At 31.6% G+C, this 14,466-nt stretch overlaps 8 protein-coding genes across 8 annotated transcripts; 4 read left to right on the top strand and 4 right to left on the bottom strand.

The window, feature by feature from the left end:
* Positions 1–59: 59 nt before the first annotated feature.
* BX663DRAFT_503960 (uncharacterized protein) lies at positions 60–902 on the bottom strand. The gene is made up of 4 exons (XM_051526845.1): positions 708–902; positions 501–638; positions 239–424; positions 60–185 (listed from the first exon to the last, which is right to left on the bottom strand). Exons 1-4 carry the CDS (start codon positions 886–888, stop codon positions 112–114), a joined length of 579 nt encoding a protein of 192 aa, XP_051384885.1. The 5' UTR covers positions 889–902; the 3' UTR covers positions 60–111.
* A 133-nt stretch (positions 903–1,035) lies between these two features.
* BX663DRAFT_503958 (uncharacterized protein) lies at positions 1,036–1,387 on the bottom strand. Its single transcript, XM_051526844.1, has one exon. The coding sequence runs from the start codon at positions 1,331–1,333 to the stop codon at positions 1,121–1,123; it is 213 nt and encodes a 70-aa protein (XP_051384884.1). The 5' UTR covers positions 1,334–1,387; the 3' UTR covers positions 1,036–1,120.
* Positions 1,036–2,452, bottom strand: BX663DRAFT_503954 (uncharacterized protein). The gene is made up of 3 exons (XM_051526843.1): positions 2,256–2,452; positions 1,263–2,100; positions 1,036–1,196 (listed from the first exon to the last, which is right to left on the bottom strand). Exons 1-2 carry the CDS (start codon positions 2,404–2,406, stop codon positions 1,487–1,489), a joined length of 765 nt encoding a protein of 254 aa, XP_051384883.1. The 5' UTR covers positions 2,407–2,452; the 3' UTR covers positions 1,036–1,196; positions 1,263–1,486.
* A 144-nt stretch (positions 2,453–2,596) lies between these two features.
* Positions 2,597–5,314, top strand: BX663DRAFT_535670 (uncharacterized protein). The gene is made up of 7 exons (XM_051530604.1): positions 2,597–2,645; positions 2,709–2,774; positions 2,842–2,950; positions 3,018–3,076; positions 3,144–3,695; positions 3,795–4,038; positions 4,201–5,314. The coding sequence occupies exons 1-7, from the start codon at positions 2,628–2,630 to the stop codon at positions 5,121–5,123; spliced, it is 1,971 nt and encodes a 656-aa protein (XP_051384882.1). The 5' UTR covers positions 2,597–2,627; the 3' UTR covers positions 5,124–5,314.
* A 276-nt stretch (positions 5,315–5,590) lies between these two features.
* On the top strand, positions 5,591–5,767 carry BX663DRAFT_412541 (uncharacterized protein; the record flags this gene model as incomplete). Its single annotated transcript, XM_051522309.1, has 1 exon — positions 5,591–5,767. A coding segment is annotated over one exon (177 nt), but the record flags the coding sequence as incomplete, so codon positions are not given.
* Positions 5,768–6,206: 439 nt separating this feature from the next.
* On the bottom strand, positions 6,207–7,895 carry BX663DRAFT_431125 (uncharacterized protein; the record flags this gene model as incomplete). Its single annotated transcript, XM_051522852.1, has 2 exons — positions 6,207–7,181; positions 7,317–7,895. The coding sequence occupies 2 exons, from the start codon at positions 7,893–7,895 to the stop codon at positions 6,207–6,209; spliced, it is 1,554 nt and encodes a 517-aa protein (XP_051384880.1).
* Positions 7,896–9,676: 1,781 nt separating this feature from the next.
* BX663DRAFT_503944 (uncharacterized protein) lies at positions 9,677–10,503 on the top strand (the record flags this gene model as incomplete). Its single annotated transcript, XM_051526842.1, has 1 exon — positions 9,677–10,503. A coding segment is annotated over exon 1 (278 nt), but the record flags the coding sequence as incomplete, so codon positions are not given.
* BX663DRAFT_503942 (uncharacterized protein) lies at positions 10,367–14,420 on the top strand. The gene is made up of 5 exons (XM_051526841.1): positions 10,367–11,780; positions 11,887–12,878; positions 12,947–13,121; positions 13,208–13,294; positions 13,389–14,420. Exons 1-5 carry the CDS (start codon positions 10,591–10,593, stop codon positions 14,308–14,310), a joined length of 3,366 nt encoding a protein of 1,121 aa, XP_051384878.1. The 5' UTR covers positions 10,367–10,590; the 3' UTR covers positions 14,311–14,420.
* The last annotated feature ends 46 nt before the right edge of the window (positions 14,421–14,466 follow it).

Genomic DNA, 14,466 nt, shown 5'->3' with positions numbered 1-14,466 from the left:
TTTTTTTTTTTTTTTTTTTTTTTTTTTTTTAAAAAAAAAGACAAGTGGTGAACTACACTGTCAATATCACTTGTTAATAATAAATAATATATCTATTTTATTAGGTATAATTTATTGTTTCTTATTGGCTTCTGCTTCTTTAAGACGTTTACATTTTATGGTTGTATTTACATATGTACCAAAAACTATGATAATATATTGTTAATATTCACTGCATCATGAAATAATAATCATTTACCAAAAGCAATCAAATTAAAGAAAGGAACCCAAGTAGAAGGAGGTAAAAAGTTTTGGGCAAAAATCAATGTTACAGGTGAAATTGTCCAAGATACCTTTTGCATATGTAAAAGTCCATTCTTAATATTGGCTTTCAACTTTTCAGGAGAATGAACACCAGCCAAGATAGCCATGGCCGTCAAATACACTGTAACAGAAAACAAATATTTATAATTGATATACACACATATATATATTTATATAATAGCAGCTTAATAACTAACCTGAGTTCATAATAGGTGAAATGACTAAATTTGAAAAAAGTAATTGACCTATCTTAACACCTTTACCTGTCTTACCCGCAAATATTTTATTCATTAATTCATATAAGCAATGGTTAAGAGGACCAGAGATAAAGAAGCCTATGAGCATACATTCCATTAATTAGCAGAATATAAATGTATTCTTCTTATTTATTCATCCTAGTTTACCATAGGCAGCCATTTGAATAACTCGTTTATCGACTTTCTTTGCACCTGATAATTTCTGTGCTATTAATTCTTGAAGCCCAGATAATACACCTGATGTATATGCCTTTGTTTTAAGAGGTGACGTTGCAAGATGAGAAAGATACCATGCAAGAAACAATTTAGCGTTGTTATTAGAAACCATATAGGAAGAAGAAGTGGAAGAAAAAGGATAAAAAAAAAACTCACGTTACATAAGCAAATAATAAATAAATCAAGTATTTTCACACCCATTTATTTAAACAACGACTAGAAATGATGGTTACATTATAAAGTGAATACTTCTTTATCTCAAAAAAAAAAAAGAGTATTTTATTATTCATTACATATAATAACGAGTAGTTATATCTATAATATGCATACACATGTATCCATATTTATTTCTTCTTATATAATCTAATAAAGTATCTCATATTTTGAACGTCGATAGGATATTTCAAGTGTTCAGGATGTCTAATTATGTAATAGAGTGTTAGTAATAAAATTAGATATTTATATATATATTTGTAAATACTATACCGATACCAGCGAGAATCCTCTCCAACTACTAACTCCAAGTCTTTAATAGCATCCAAGAGCATATAGACCATATATGTTTTATTTCCAACTTTCAAATGAGAGAATGATCCAGCTGATTCAACTACCTATTGAAGATTACAATAAATACCTTGTTGTATATATGTTATGCTATACTATGTTATGTTATGCTATGCTATGCTTATCAAATATATGTATATAATATATTATATCCATACTAATAAATGGGCTCCCTTTTTCATAGATTGTATCATTTTTTGTATTAAAGTCATTGCTGCCGCTTTCTTAACAAATAATTCATTCATCACAAACATAAATGTAATCAAGTCTGCTTCAGCTAATCGTGTATCAATACTTGAATTATTTGGATCCAGTATATCACCTTGCTCATATGTACATTCAAGCTGTTCAGGAGTTAAAAGCCATTTTTCACGAATAGTAGATTCTAATGAATCAAGTATGGACTTATAATCACCAATATCTTGCATGATTAACTTTACCCTTTGTCGTTCTGCAGGCACTCGTGTCATAGCAGCTGCAATCGCTGTTAACTCTGATCCAGATCCAGAACCAATACAGTACAGATGACTCCTTTTCATTAATATCTTTAATAATGCTGGTCTCATAGAGAAGAGTTCAAAGTAACATAATGCTCTACCAGGCACATAGGCAGCTGTGTAGACCTCCAAGTTAACTGGATCTGTAAATATACCTTCATAATCACGTTGTACAAAACTCTGTTTAATCGCTTGAAGGATTTTGAAAAAATCTTGTCGAGCAAATATATTCATACATGCCTTACGAATCATAGATAAAATACCTAAGAAGGTCATATTCAATTCAGTTGAGAAAGAAAGAAAGAAAGAAAGAATGAATGAATGAATGAAAAAAAAACAGGGAATAGACGCATATGTATAAAGAGACTTTTTATAAAAAAAAAATAGATTTAAATAGCTAGAGTTATTTTATTTTTACTTTGTTCAGGATCAGCGCCTAAGATCTTCCAACGTTCTTTTAAAGCTGCTTTATCATATGATAATTTAGGTTTTACTGAAGAAGAACTAGTTGAAGCATTCTTTTTAATAGAAAGCTTTTCTAATGAGTCTGTAATTTCTTCCGTACTCATTTCATATACAATTGAAATGTAATAATTAACAGAGAAAAAAAAAAAAAAAGAAAAGGTGAACAATAAGCCACATCGTCGCTACAGAAGAACTTATTATAGCGGAGACTGTAAATTGTGATACTATTCAAATGCAGCAACAACATTGAAGTGAAAGCTACTACTTGTTTTTTTTTTTCTTCTTCTTCTTCTTCTTTCACTTGCTTTCATTAGATCTATATAATATGCCCGAGATAGCAGAAGTAAATAAATAAATATATATATGGAAGCAAATGGAAAATCTATACTGATATTAAAATAAATAGGTTGAACGTGCCCGCTTGCGTATTCATAGACAATGTCTCAATCATATCATTACTAATGTCGAGACTGTAAGTTATCGTCATTTATCATTGATCCATCTTATTAACAAAAATTAGGCTCTATTTGATATAATAGGTACCTGATCATATTGTGTTTAAAGACGTTGAACATGAAGCCTTTGCAAAAGCGATTATGAATAAAACACTCGTTGATACAAAACGATGGGGAAAATACTTTGTATTATGTAAGCAATTTATATTTTATTTATCTAGAATCGAAAGTGCTCATCTATGTTATATCTATCTATCTAGTATTTGAAGGGGATGGACCCCACATAGTAGCTCATTTTGGAATGACGGGTGGTATTCGAGTAAATACAAGAAATATATGTATATGTTATGATATAATAATTACATTAATAATACAAAACAAACTAGTTTAAACATGAAGAATTAGCAAAAGGACTTGAATGGCCGCCCCGCTTTTATAAATTACTTATTACATTTACTGATCCCAAGACAAAGGAAGAGATTTACTTTGGCTTCAGAGATCCACGAAGATTAGCTAGACTTCGTTTAATATCTGCAAGAGATCCTTTATTAGTGGAGCCAATCAGTAAGCTGGGTTTTGATCCTGTCTTGAATATGCCAGATTTTGAACAATTTAAACAACTGGTAACAAGGCGTGCGGTACCTGTGAAGGCCTTATTATTAGATCAATCGTTTTCTGCTGGAGTTGGTAATTGGGTAGCAGACGAGATCTTGTATCAAGCCATGATTCATCCTGCTCAATATACAAATACCTTGACAGATAAAGAATTAGATGATATGTATAATAAAATGAAATATGTCTGTGAATTAGCTGTACAAGTTGAAGCAGATGAATCCAAGTTCCCTGAAGATTGGTTAATGAAGCATAGATGGAATAAAGGTAAAAATAATGAAGTGAAAGGAAAATTGCCTAATGGACTTGAGTTGAAGTTTGAAACAGTAAAGTATTATTATTATTACATAATACCTGAATGGCTTTCTTATTATTAATAATCAAAAAAAAAAAAAAAAAAAAAAAAAAAAAACTATCTATTTTAGGTGGGCGGTAGAACTTCCGCTTTTGCGCCAGCTAGACAAAAATTAAGAGTGTCGATTCAAACAAAGAGAAAAACGATTACTGTGAAAAAAGAAATGAAAAAAGAAGAAGTGGAAGAAGAGGATAAAAAAAAGTTAAAGAAACCAAGAAAAACAATAAAAAAGGAGATTACAGTTAAAGAAGAAGAAGAAGAAGTTATCATTAAAAGGCCTATTAGAGTGGCTTCTACAAGATATAATTTTAGACGTGCTGCTACTTAAATTGTGCTAATATTATTATCACATTCCTTTTTATTTTTATTTTTTACATAAATAAATATAAAAAAAAAAGTAACACCACATTTTTTTTTTTATTTTTTTTATTATTATTATTCTTCAATGCAGAAAGAGTTCATTGCATTAATTGTAGGTGCCATTCTTGTACATTATTTACTTAAAAAAAATCAGGATCGTAAACAAAAAATTAAACCTCATGAAGAACGAGTTGTCATCATAGGCTGCTCTTCGGGCATTGGAAAAGAATGTGCTCTTAGTTATGCATCCCGAGGCGCTAGTCTAATATTATTTGCTCGCAGATCTGAATTATTAGAAGAATTAAAACAACAATGCCTAGAGGCAGGCTCAAGTAAGACAGTATACCTAGCTGGTGATGCCACAATTGAAGATGATTTAATTCGATTAGCACAATTAACAAAAGAAACATTTGAAGGAGACATTGATACAGTCATTTATTGTGCTGGTATGATTTCTGTAAGGCCATTTTTAGACTCTTGTGGTATAAAAATTAATAAAGACGCTGATGGCAGTCTTTCGATCAGTGAACACTCTAATCAACAAGAGATTAATTCAGCTTTACAAAAAATCACAACTATTAATTATTTTGCTTCTATTTGGACTGCACGTTTATTTATACCGTTATTAATCAAATCAAAATCACCTAATTTTTTAATTGTATCTTCTATGGCTGGTAAAGTAGGAGCACCTACGCGTGCATTCTATTCAGGTTCAAAACATGCACTTCATGGCTTCTTTGATTCCTTACGTGTGGAACTAGAACCCTACGGTATCCATATTGGTCTGATTTGTCCAGGTACAGTGGATACTAATTTACGCCAATCAGCAGTTGATAAATCATTGGGAGAAGGAAGTATTGCAGGTTCAAAAAAGAATAAATTATCACCAAAGATAGTCGCAGACCGTATCATACAGGCATCAGATGCAAGGGAACGAGAAGTCTATATTCCTGCATGGTTTGGCTATTTAGCTATTTGGGCAAAATTACTTGCAAGTCCAGTAGTTGACTGGGCTGCTGCACAAAAATACAAAACGTAAATAAGATCATAATTATTAGTATATATATATATAACTTGTTTCTTACTATGAAATCATTTAAAAGACATTATATTACATATTTTTATATGTGCGCGTGCATAATAAAACTCATTTTATCTTTTCCTTATTGTGTGTTCTTCTCTCTTTCTCCCTCCCCCTTTATCTCTTATTTCCCCTAATTATTATTCCCCTTTTATGTTAATAATAAATGTATTTCTAAATAAATATTTCCTTCTCTCTCTTTTTTTTTTTCCTCTTTATTTCTCTTCGTTTTTAAAATGTATATTCGTTATTTTGCTTTTATTTTCATAATTTTGTATCAAATTCAAGTACTACAAGCTCAAGAAAAATCTAGTACAGCACCTACAACATTAGTCTCGAATAATTTGATTAAAGATGGAGACTCTGTTGCATTGACAATACAAAATACAACAACAATAGGCAGCAAAAGCAATGATTCTTTATCATTTCTACCTTCACCTACTTCCTTTGTCTTTACCCATTTTCCTTCCCGAACACATATAGGTTCTAGTACCTCAGTTAGATCAAGTATAGCTGTGAAACCCTCTCAGTCAGCTCCTTATCCAGATGATACTATAGGAAAAAATGGTCGACTGCATGTATCAAACTCATCTACTCTGACTCCTTTACAATGTGAAATCTTTCTATTTATTATATATCTTTTACTATCATAAAGATTAACAATTATTTTGTAACACCGGGAGGGGAAGGTTTTGTTTTGTTTTGTTTTTTCTTAATATATTTATATATGAATAATTTGAAGGAAGAGTTTGAAAACACCCGAAAAAAATACAATAATGGAAGGGAGAGAGTAAGGGGTGATGGTAGAAAGTGAAGATTTTATTTGAATTAAAATAGTAAATTTATTTATATCATTTGAGTTATAAGGATATCTCGGTAACATCTTAATTTAGCCATCTCTTGTAGAATATAATGTAATTTTCTGTCCCAATTTTTTATAGCTTGTATACTATCAGTGCATCCCTGTTGATCATCAATGATAAACTATATAGTATTATTGAGTAAAAAAAAATGGATAGATATAGATACATGTATATAAAACTATTTATAAGTCACCTTCTTATCTACTAACAATTTCAGTTTACGATGTTCATCTAGTTCTTTACGTAACTGCTCAATTTGAGTCTTAATATCATCATATTGCTCATCAATATTCAAAAAACTATTGATCATACATGGCATAGGTGGATACCATATCCTCACTAACTCTTGCTGTCCCGTATTACAATAATCATTTATATCCTTCCATCCATAATTGACATTACAAATTGCACCTAATAATGGTCCTTTACTAATCTTAGCGGCGGTAAGGTTACATACCTCTACCCAGGCTTGTACTGCAAATTGATCTGTCGATTCAAATAACCAAACTCCACCCTCATTTGTCTCTAAACGAAAGACATGAGGACGTTGAGGATTCCATCCTGGCGGTGGAATTGCAGTTGTATAAGTATGATTCATTTGTAATATATCCATCCATGGTGCATCTTTATTTGCTTGCCAATAAGGATAATGCTGAATAATATCTTGTAGTGAAAACAACGAATTTGAAGAATAATAATTCCAAAGTAATCTACTTTTCCCTTTTATATAATCCTTTATCGTTCGTTGTTGGATAGCAGGTTTATACATAATTAATTCACTATCAGTCATTACTAAATAACAAAGTTGCCATTGACGATGGTTTGCTCGCTTATTTGTACTTTTCATTAAATGTTTACGCATCACAAGTCCTTGCCTATACAATTCCTCTTTCTTAAGGGTCGTGAATAAAGAAGCTAAATCGTTATCTGTTAAGAAAAAATTGGTTATAGAGTGATTGCTAGATTCAAATGGTTGAATAAAGGAATAGCCTCTCTTTCTTTTCATATGCAATGAACCTTGAGTCTCTTTACATATATTTTTAGGTAATGTTTTAGATCTTTGTATACTACGTGGACCCTCATTGTCAGTTTTAGGTTTGTTGGAAGTTACTGCTTGATCTATTCTATGAGCCTTTACTGCTGCATACATCTCCTAATTTAGTATTATACAGATTTATGCATTTTAAAAAAAAATAATAAATAATAAATAAATAAATAAAATAAAGTTGTGTTATTATGCAAGGGGCGTGTGTGTGTAAGGAGAAAAAAAAAGAAAAAGTTATTTTACCTTTAATAACCCCTCAATCTCTGTTAACCAAACTTCTTGTGTACAAGTTATTAAATTATCATATTCTGATAATTTTGAACTCAAAGCATATCGTCTTTGTAGCATATCATTGTCTTCGACTCTTTGACTGATAGAATTATCTCGAGGAAGGTTCTTTTCATTAAACACAATATGACTCATTGATGATGGAGAGTTGTTAACTTGGCTTAAAGGAGATGAGTCCTTATGCTGATAATAACTTATAGTGGATAGACATTCTTCACATTGCTCTATTTCGGGTAATATAAGGGACTGTATTGTTTCCATTGTATTTTTTACAAAGCTAGATTTAGACATTTTAGTCGCCCTACCACCACCTACTACATGTAAATCTGTATTTAATAAGAGCAAAGAATAAGCAACAGCATACACGATATCAAGAGAAAGCAACAGAGTGTTTTTGTTGCATTCAAAATAACGTTTAGAAAATGCTTGTATAATACGATCCAACTGTTGAGATTCTGCTTTCATATAGAGTTTAGAGCATAAAATACGAAATGCGTTATCCAATCTTTGATTGCTAAAATCGAAATTATTCATATATAATTGTAATATCCTTTGTCTAGTAGAATTTCTATATAAATATATATTTATACATACATATATACATGTATAAAGAATTATAGTTTAATATATGTACATATAGAACTTGATATAGGAGATGAATACATGTATATTATATATATAAAGGGAAGATTCATTTACTTTAAACCAAGAAATTCTGAAATTTGTTCTTTTGAACATAGTGTAATATCTTCCTCCCATAAACGTTTTTGTAATAAAAAACATTCTTCTTCATCTTGTTTTCTTTTGCTGAATGATAATGAAGCATCTTTTATTTTCTCATGATGCAAATTATTAACCAAATGGACGCCTTCATTTAATGAAATAGAGCTTTTGGATGGCTGCATCAAATTAAAAGAGGATACTCTCTTTTGTATAATAGAATCATTTGATGAAGACAAGGTATTCTTATATCTCAAGCTCTCTCGAATTGCATGAGGTCCTCGAGGAAGATGACTATTGTCTTCTTCTAATGTCACTCCTGAATTGTCATTTATCATTGTCGATAAATCTAGGGTATGACAAGGATTACTATTTCTCCTGAAATGATTATTTTTCACAGTAGAAGATAAACAGCCCTTATTTTTTTCTTGATAATTTTGTTTAGAATCCAAAGATAAGCTGGATAAATTATGTCTCTTCATTGATGGCTCAATTTTAATAGAAGGATGAATTAAAACATGTGATGGATCTAGTGTCGACCTGTCAGTTTCACATTTCATTTCTTGATCTCCTATTGTTGTAATTCTACTAGCATTTTTAACTGTAGTCTAATGTTTATATACAATATTTTATTTTAGCTCAGCTCAACACATAATGGCCGTAAAGACTTACACCTCTTAATTTGATAAAGAATTTCTTTATGGACTAGGTAATGAATCTGTATTAATTATCTTTGATATTTTAAGTGAAAAAATATATGCATATCATATTACATTTGAATAGATATAATCAAATTTAGACGGTCTTTCAACCATTAAATTATCTAAATAAAATAAATATATGATTTCTATTATTGAATAAAGAGTTATAAATGCTTAGATATACCCATCCTATCCTGATAAGATTCTTCATTTAACTTTCTAGAAATTTGCAATGTTTTCATAGTGTTGTTGGTAAAAAAAAATAAATATTAGAAAAAAAAAAGAGAAAGGGTTATAAATATAAAAATAATAATAATAAGCTTTTATTTATTTATTTATTTATTTATTTTTTATTTTTTATTTTTTTTTTTTTTTGCTTTAAGGGGACAGTGGTGTAAAATAAAGGTTTTTCTGATTTAACAAGACGCTGCTTCTGAAAAAAAATGCAATTTAGGAGCGCGGCAAATTAAAAAAAGCATACATACGTCACTCCCTTATTTATCGGACATTTAAATTTTTAATTTTTTTTTTGTGTGTGTATCTGTAAGAGGTTCTTCTGCTTTAAAATTTTATTCATCTTTTTGATTTCTCTCTCTTTTTTTTTTTTTTTTTTTTTTTTTTTTTTTTTTGGTAGAATTACATAATCTTTGTATATTCATACTTTAATCTTAAAGTAATAATAGAATATACATTTTTCAAATACAAGGAGAAGATAAAAAAAAGGTTCTTAATAATATCTACTTTTTTTTTTTTCCTTTGAAAAATATCAATATTAACAGTAAAATGGAAATCTTTTCTAGAGCGATCAACAAGCTATATTCGTAATACAAGAAAGGAAAAAAATACATTCCTTTTTTTTCGCTTTTTTTTTTTTTTTTTTTTTTTTTTTTTTTTTTTTTTTTTGCAACAATAATAAAGCAGCTATTTATTCTTTTTTAATCTATATATTCTCAGTCAATGGACAATTGGGCATTAAGGGAAAGCAATGATTCCCCTGTTGGAGTTAATGGTTTTGTTGATAACATGCAACTTTTATGGAAACTTCAATCTCTTGAACCTTTAATGCCAACAGACGAGAATAACGATCCACGAACCTTTGCTGAATTCAATCAACCAACTAGTAATTCTGATTTACATGACGACGATGATTTAGTAGATAAATTATTTCGTGAAAGTTTAGCTATGCAAGGTAAAATACAATATACAAGTGTATGGAAGCTGGCTAACATTAATGATTAATAAATAATGAAGGTTATCCTGTAGAAGAGCTTGATCAAAATGGACCAAATCATAATCAATTTAATCAACAACCGCAGGCTTTAACACAAATACAACTATCACCACAGTCTTCTGAAGCACATCATCTATCTTCTCAGGTTCAACCTCCACTTGTTCAAGCACAACAATCACAGCAAACGAATGCTCTTAGCATGCTGTTGTCATCCCCGCCACCTATTTTCAATAATATCAATAATTCACCAGTTGTTAATAGGAAACGTTCAAGATCACCTATTTTAATAGATGATCATTCATCTTTTATACCTCAAATTCAACAGCCACAACAATCACAGTCGCAGTCGCAAATACAGTCCCAGTCACTGCCACATTATTCCCAACCACAATCACAACCACAACCACAACTACCACAACTACCACAACTACCACCACCACCACCACCACCACCGCCACCACCGCCACCACCATCATCATCATCTTCTTCTTCTCAGCAACAACCGACTCAAATTCAACATCAACCTTTTTATATAGCACCACCACAACATTCATTTTCTCAACACCCTTTTCCACAGATGCCGCCTAATTCTTCGCCTATTCATAATATATCTCAGTCTATCCCCAAAAATTTAAATATTACTACCCCTACTACCATTAATACTACTATTCCTACTCCTGTTGTAACTACCACTAACATGAATACTTCGGTTCAACAGCAGCTTACTTCTTCTAATCACCAGGAATTGAATATCTCACCAATACAAACCAAACAAGACACTTCCATGCCAAATTCATCTATTATTGCTCAATACTCAGTACCCAACTCATCTGTTACGGCTCAAATGGTCATGGCCCCCTCACCTTCACTCTCTCCTACAACAATAATAAATTCACCTACTGTAGTACAGGCACCAACTATAGAAACATCTACAAAGCCTATTATTCCACCTAGACCCCAATTGCGTTTACATTTCGCAAGACATCCTGGCAATTTAGATGCTATCTTTGATGACCCTACCGATCCTATGAAACCTGATCTTGACGTAACTAACTTGCGACGTTTAACAATAGCTACCTTGCGTACTCTCGGTGTTTATCTTTCATTTGAAGAGTTACCTCAAGTAGATATACTTGATCCTTTACCCACTGATTCGCAACAGGTCTTACCCGCGGCTGCAATGCAACTGATCACAACGATGGTCTTGGGCACTTCAGGTGATAAAGATGTTTGCCAAACTTTAGGGTCTCAAATCTCGAATGGTGATTTAGTAGCACTTCAACGTATGATTGTAGCAGGTCTTCGTAGTAAAAATATCGTCATTCATACCGTCTTAAATGAACAACCTTTAGCAACAAAAGCAAATAGTAATATAAAGAAATCGGCTTCATCTGATGATGTCATGGTTGATTTATCGCATATCAAATATGAGCCTCCTCACAATGTGACTCGCTTATTTTTACGTTTATATCGATTTATTATTAACATGTTGCTCTCTACACCTGACTGTTGGCCCTTTATTCAGCCTGTGCCTGAGACAGCATTTTTATACCATCAAGAAATTAAAAATCCAATGGATTTACAAACGATTGAACAAAATGTATGGCAAGGAAAATATACAAAGTTTGCTCGATTTGAGAAGGATATGCAACTCATTTGGAGAAATGCCAGAACATTTCATCGAAACGCTGGTACAATTCCTAAACATGCTGATAATCTTGAAAAATTATTCACTAAAATTGTTATGGATATAAAACGTCAGATAAGGTAACAAATATGATCCTTTCCCTTCTCCCCTTCCCATTTTTTTTTTTTTTTTTTTTTTACCTTCATATATATATACATACTTTGGATGACTTATTCTATTATACAGAAAACAACAACAACCTTTAGGTCCTCATGATTTCAAATTTGACCCCACTAATGTGTTGCCTGAAGAATCTGATTTTTCGTATCCTCCTATTGGACAAGTATTTTCAGAGCAAAGTACAGTATATACTATTTCTGCATTATCTCCTTTAGAACCGAAGGCACGTAAACCTAAAGGATTAACAAATGAAAAGCTCCTTTATCTACAACTCAATGGACCCTTCTTTCAAGCAGTCGAACGTATGAAATTAGATCTAGAAGGGAATCATCACATTGTGCCTCGCTTTTATATTGCTAAAAATCGTACTCTTCTACGACAAATTCGTTCACAAGGTGTCTTGGCTATATTTTACAATACAAAGACAAATCGTGTACGGTCCAGCAAGAATATCAATATTGAAACGGACATGGTGTTGGCCTATCCAGCGAGTGAATTATTTGATATCGATCAAATCAATGAATGTACAGATGATTTTGCACCTAAGGGATGGATCCATCTGAGACCCTTACGTGTTGTGAATCGTATTAAATTTGAAGTCAATGAGGTGATTGAACGTGATTATTTTAGAAGAATGTTTGCTACTTCAAAGATGGCCATTGATGATAAGAATGGACATCATAATCCTGCTACAAAGGCATTATTAAAAAAAGTTGTACGACAGATTTTAGGTTTGCCTCCAATTCAAGATGATGTTGTACAACAGAAAATCTCAAATGCTGTGCAACAACAGCATCCGTTAACTACCACCGTAATCAAAAACGAGTCTAATCATCATGATAAAGCGTGTCTAAACATGCAGCAACAACGTATGTTAAAGACAAAAGAAGAGGAAGCGATGGAAACAAACGAGGGTTCAGATGATGAAAAACAGATATATAGACCGGAAGAAGAAAAGATGGATATTGATGTTAAAAAGAAGATCATTACTCAATCAAATGCTCAAAGATTAGGAACAAAAGAAATGAACCATGAAGTTTGGAAAAAATTATTTAATGGTAACAATAATAATAATAATAATATATGAAGATTAATTTTAATCATAATATCTCCTTGTATTCTTTAGTTTGTACAAGTAAAGGCGTTTTGATTCGAAATATATCTGAACATGGAAATATAAATTGGAGTTCACCCAATTCTGAGGGCTTCTTTAAAAGAGTTTATTTTTTTGATAGTATTGTGATTCAAGCATTTAGACAAATGACCATGTATCAACGTATTACAGAGGTTGCCTGTCTTATGTAAGTATTTATTATTTTTATCTGAATTTTAATACTGATAATCCAATTTTTTTTTTTTTTTTTTTTTTTTTTTTTTTTTTTTTTAGGAAATTAAAAAATCTGCCACATATGGCACAGATGAGAGAAGTGTTATATAATGATAATGGAGATGTAGCAGGCTTATCTATGGAAAGGTAAACTATATACATATATTACCTATGTGTCTATAGGGAGGGGGGTAAGCTATACTTACTTACTCTTTCAATTCTTTTTTTTTTTCGCCTTTAGATACCAAACTACATTAAAACAATACACACATGTACATTCTCACCATCGATTATCAGCCTATCAAAAATATGATATTGTTTATCAAATGTTAGTCTGTATGAAAATTATTCATGAGGCAGGCCTCGCTCATAGAGATCTTTCAGAAGTAAACATTATGGTGAATACAGTGGAGGGTCAAATATTAGAAGATGGTAGTGAAAAAGTATATCTTTATTTAATTGATTTTGGTAAGGCCGTGTTCTGTAGAGCAGAGGATGTACGGGATTGGTTTGTAGATGTACCTCGTGCAGAATGGGAGTATGATGGAGACGTTGTTCCAGAAACAAAGGAAGAGTTAGATTCATGGTGTGAGTCGTTGCCATGGGTGAAAGGCAAACCAGATCATGGGTATCGTATGTATAGATCGATTCAGACGTTACCGAAAACAAGATCGGATAATCAAGTACTTCCTTGGTTAATTCATCCACAAGCCGAAGATATTTATTCAATTGGAGTCATGATCTGGAAAGTGTTTACAGATACAGAACCATGGCGAGGTATTTTAGATACAGATTTACAAGGACTACGCTATGTGGCAGAGGACGACTATCGTATCCAACGTGCATTAGAGGGCGAGGTCCATGGTGAACTGAGTCGACAGTTATTACTGAAATGCTTAAAGACAAGACCTCAAGATAGAGAGTCAGCCAAAGAAATCTTAACTTGGATTGAACAAGCTAATGTAAAAGAGGGCTTAATTGGTGAATGGAAAATGTATTCATCAGATACCCGAGGATCACGAAGGGCAAAGACTTTTTATGGTTTTGAAGATACAGCAACAATAGACGAAGAAGAAAAGAAGAAGCCTAGAAGAAGGACAGCTACTGGTGGAAGTAAATCAAGAGGCCGACCTAAAGTTGCAAAAGATCCTTCCTATATATAAATATATATATATATATGTGTGTGTGTATACATATATAATTATAATTTCACAACATGAGAAAATTCCATTTTTTTTATTCTACTTGGCCTTTATACAACACAACATACACATTGCAAAGTAATCTATTTTAACTAGTTTTGTCTTTCATTTCCCTTA

The sequence above is a fragment of the Cokeromyces recurvatus genome, assembly GCF_025118155.1.
Source record: "Cokeromyces recurvatus strain NRRL 2243 chromosome Unknown BX663scaffold_7, whole genome shotgun sequence".
In the NCBI taxonomy this organism is placed as follows: Eukaryota; Fungi; Mucoromycota; class Mucoromycetes; order Mucorales; family Mucoraceae; genus Cokeromyces; species Cokeromyces recurvatus.
Note: the sequence above shows the minus strand (reverse complement) of the source record. Positions and strands in the feature narration are given on the sequence as shown.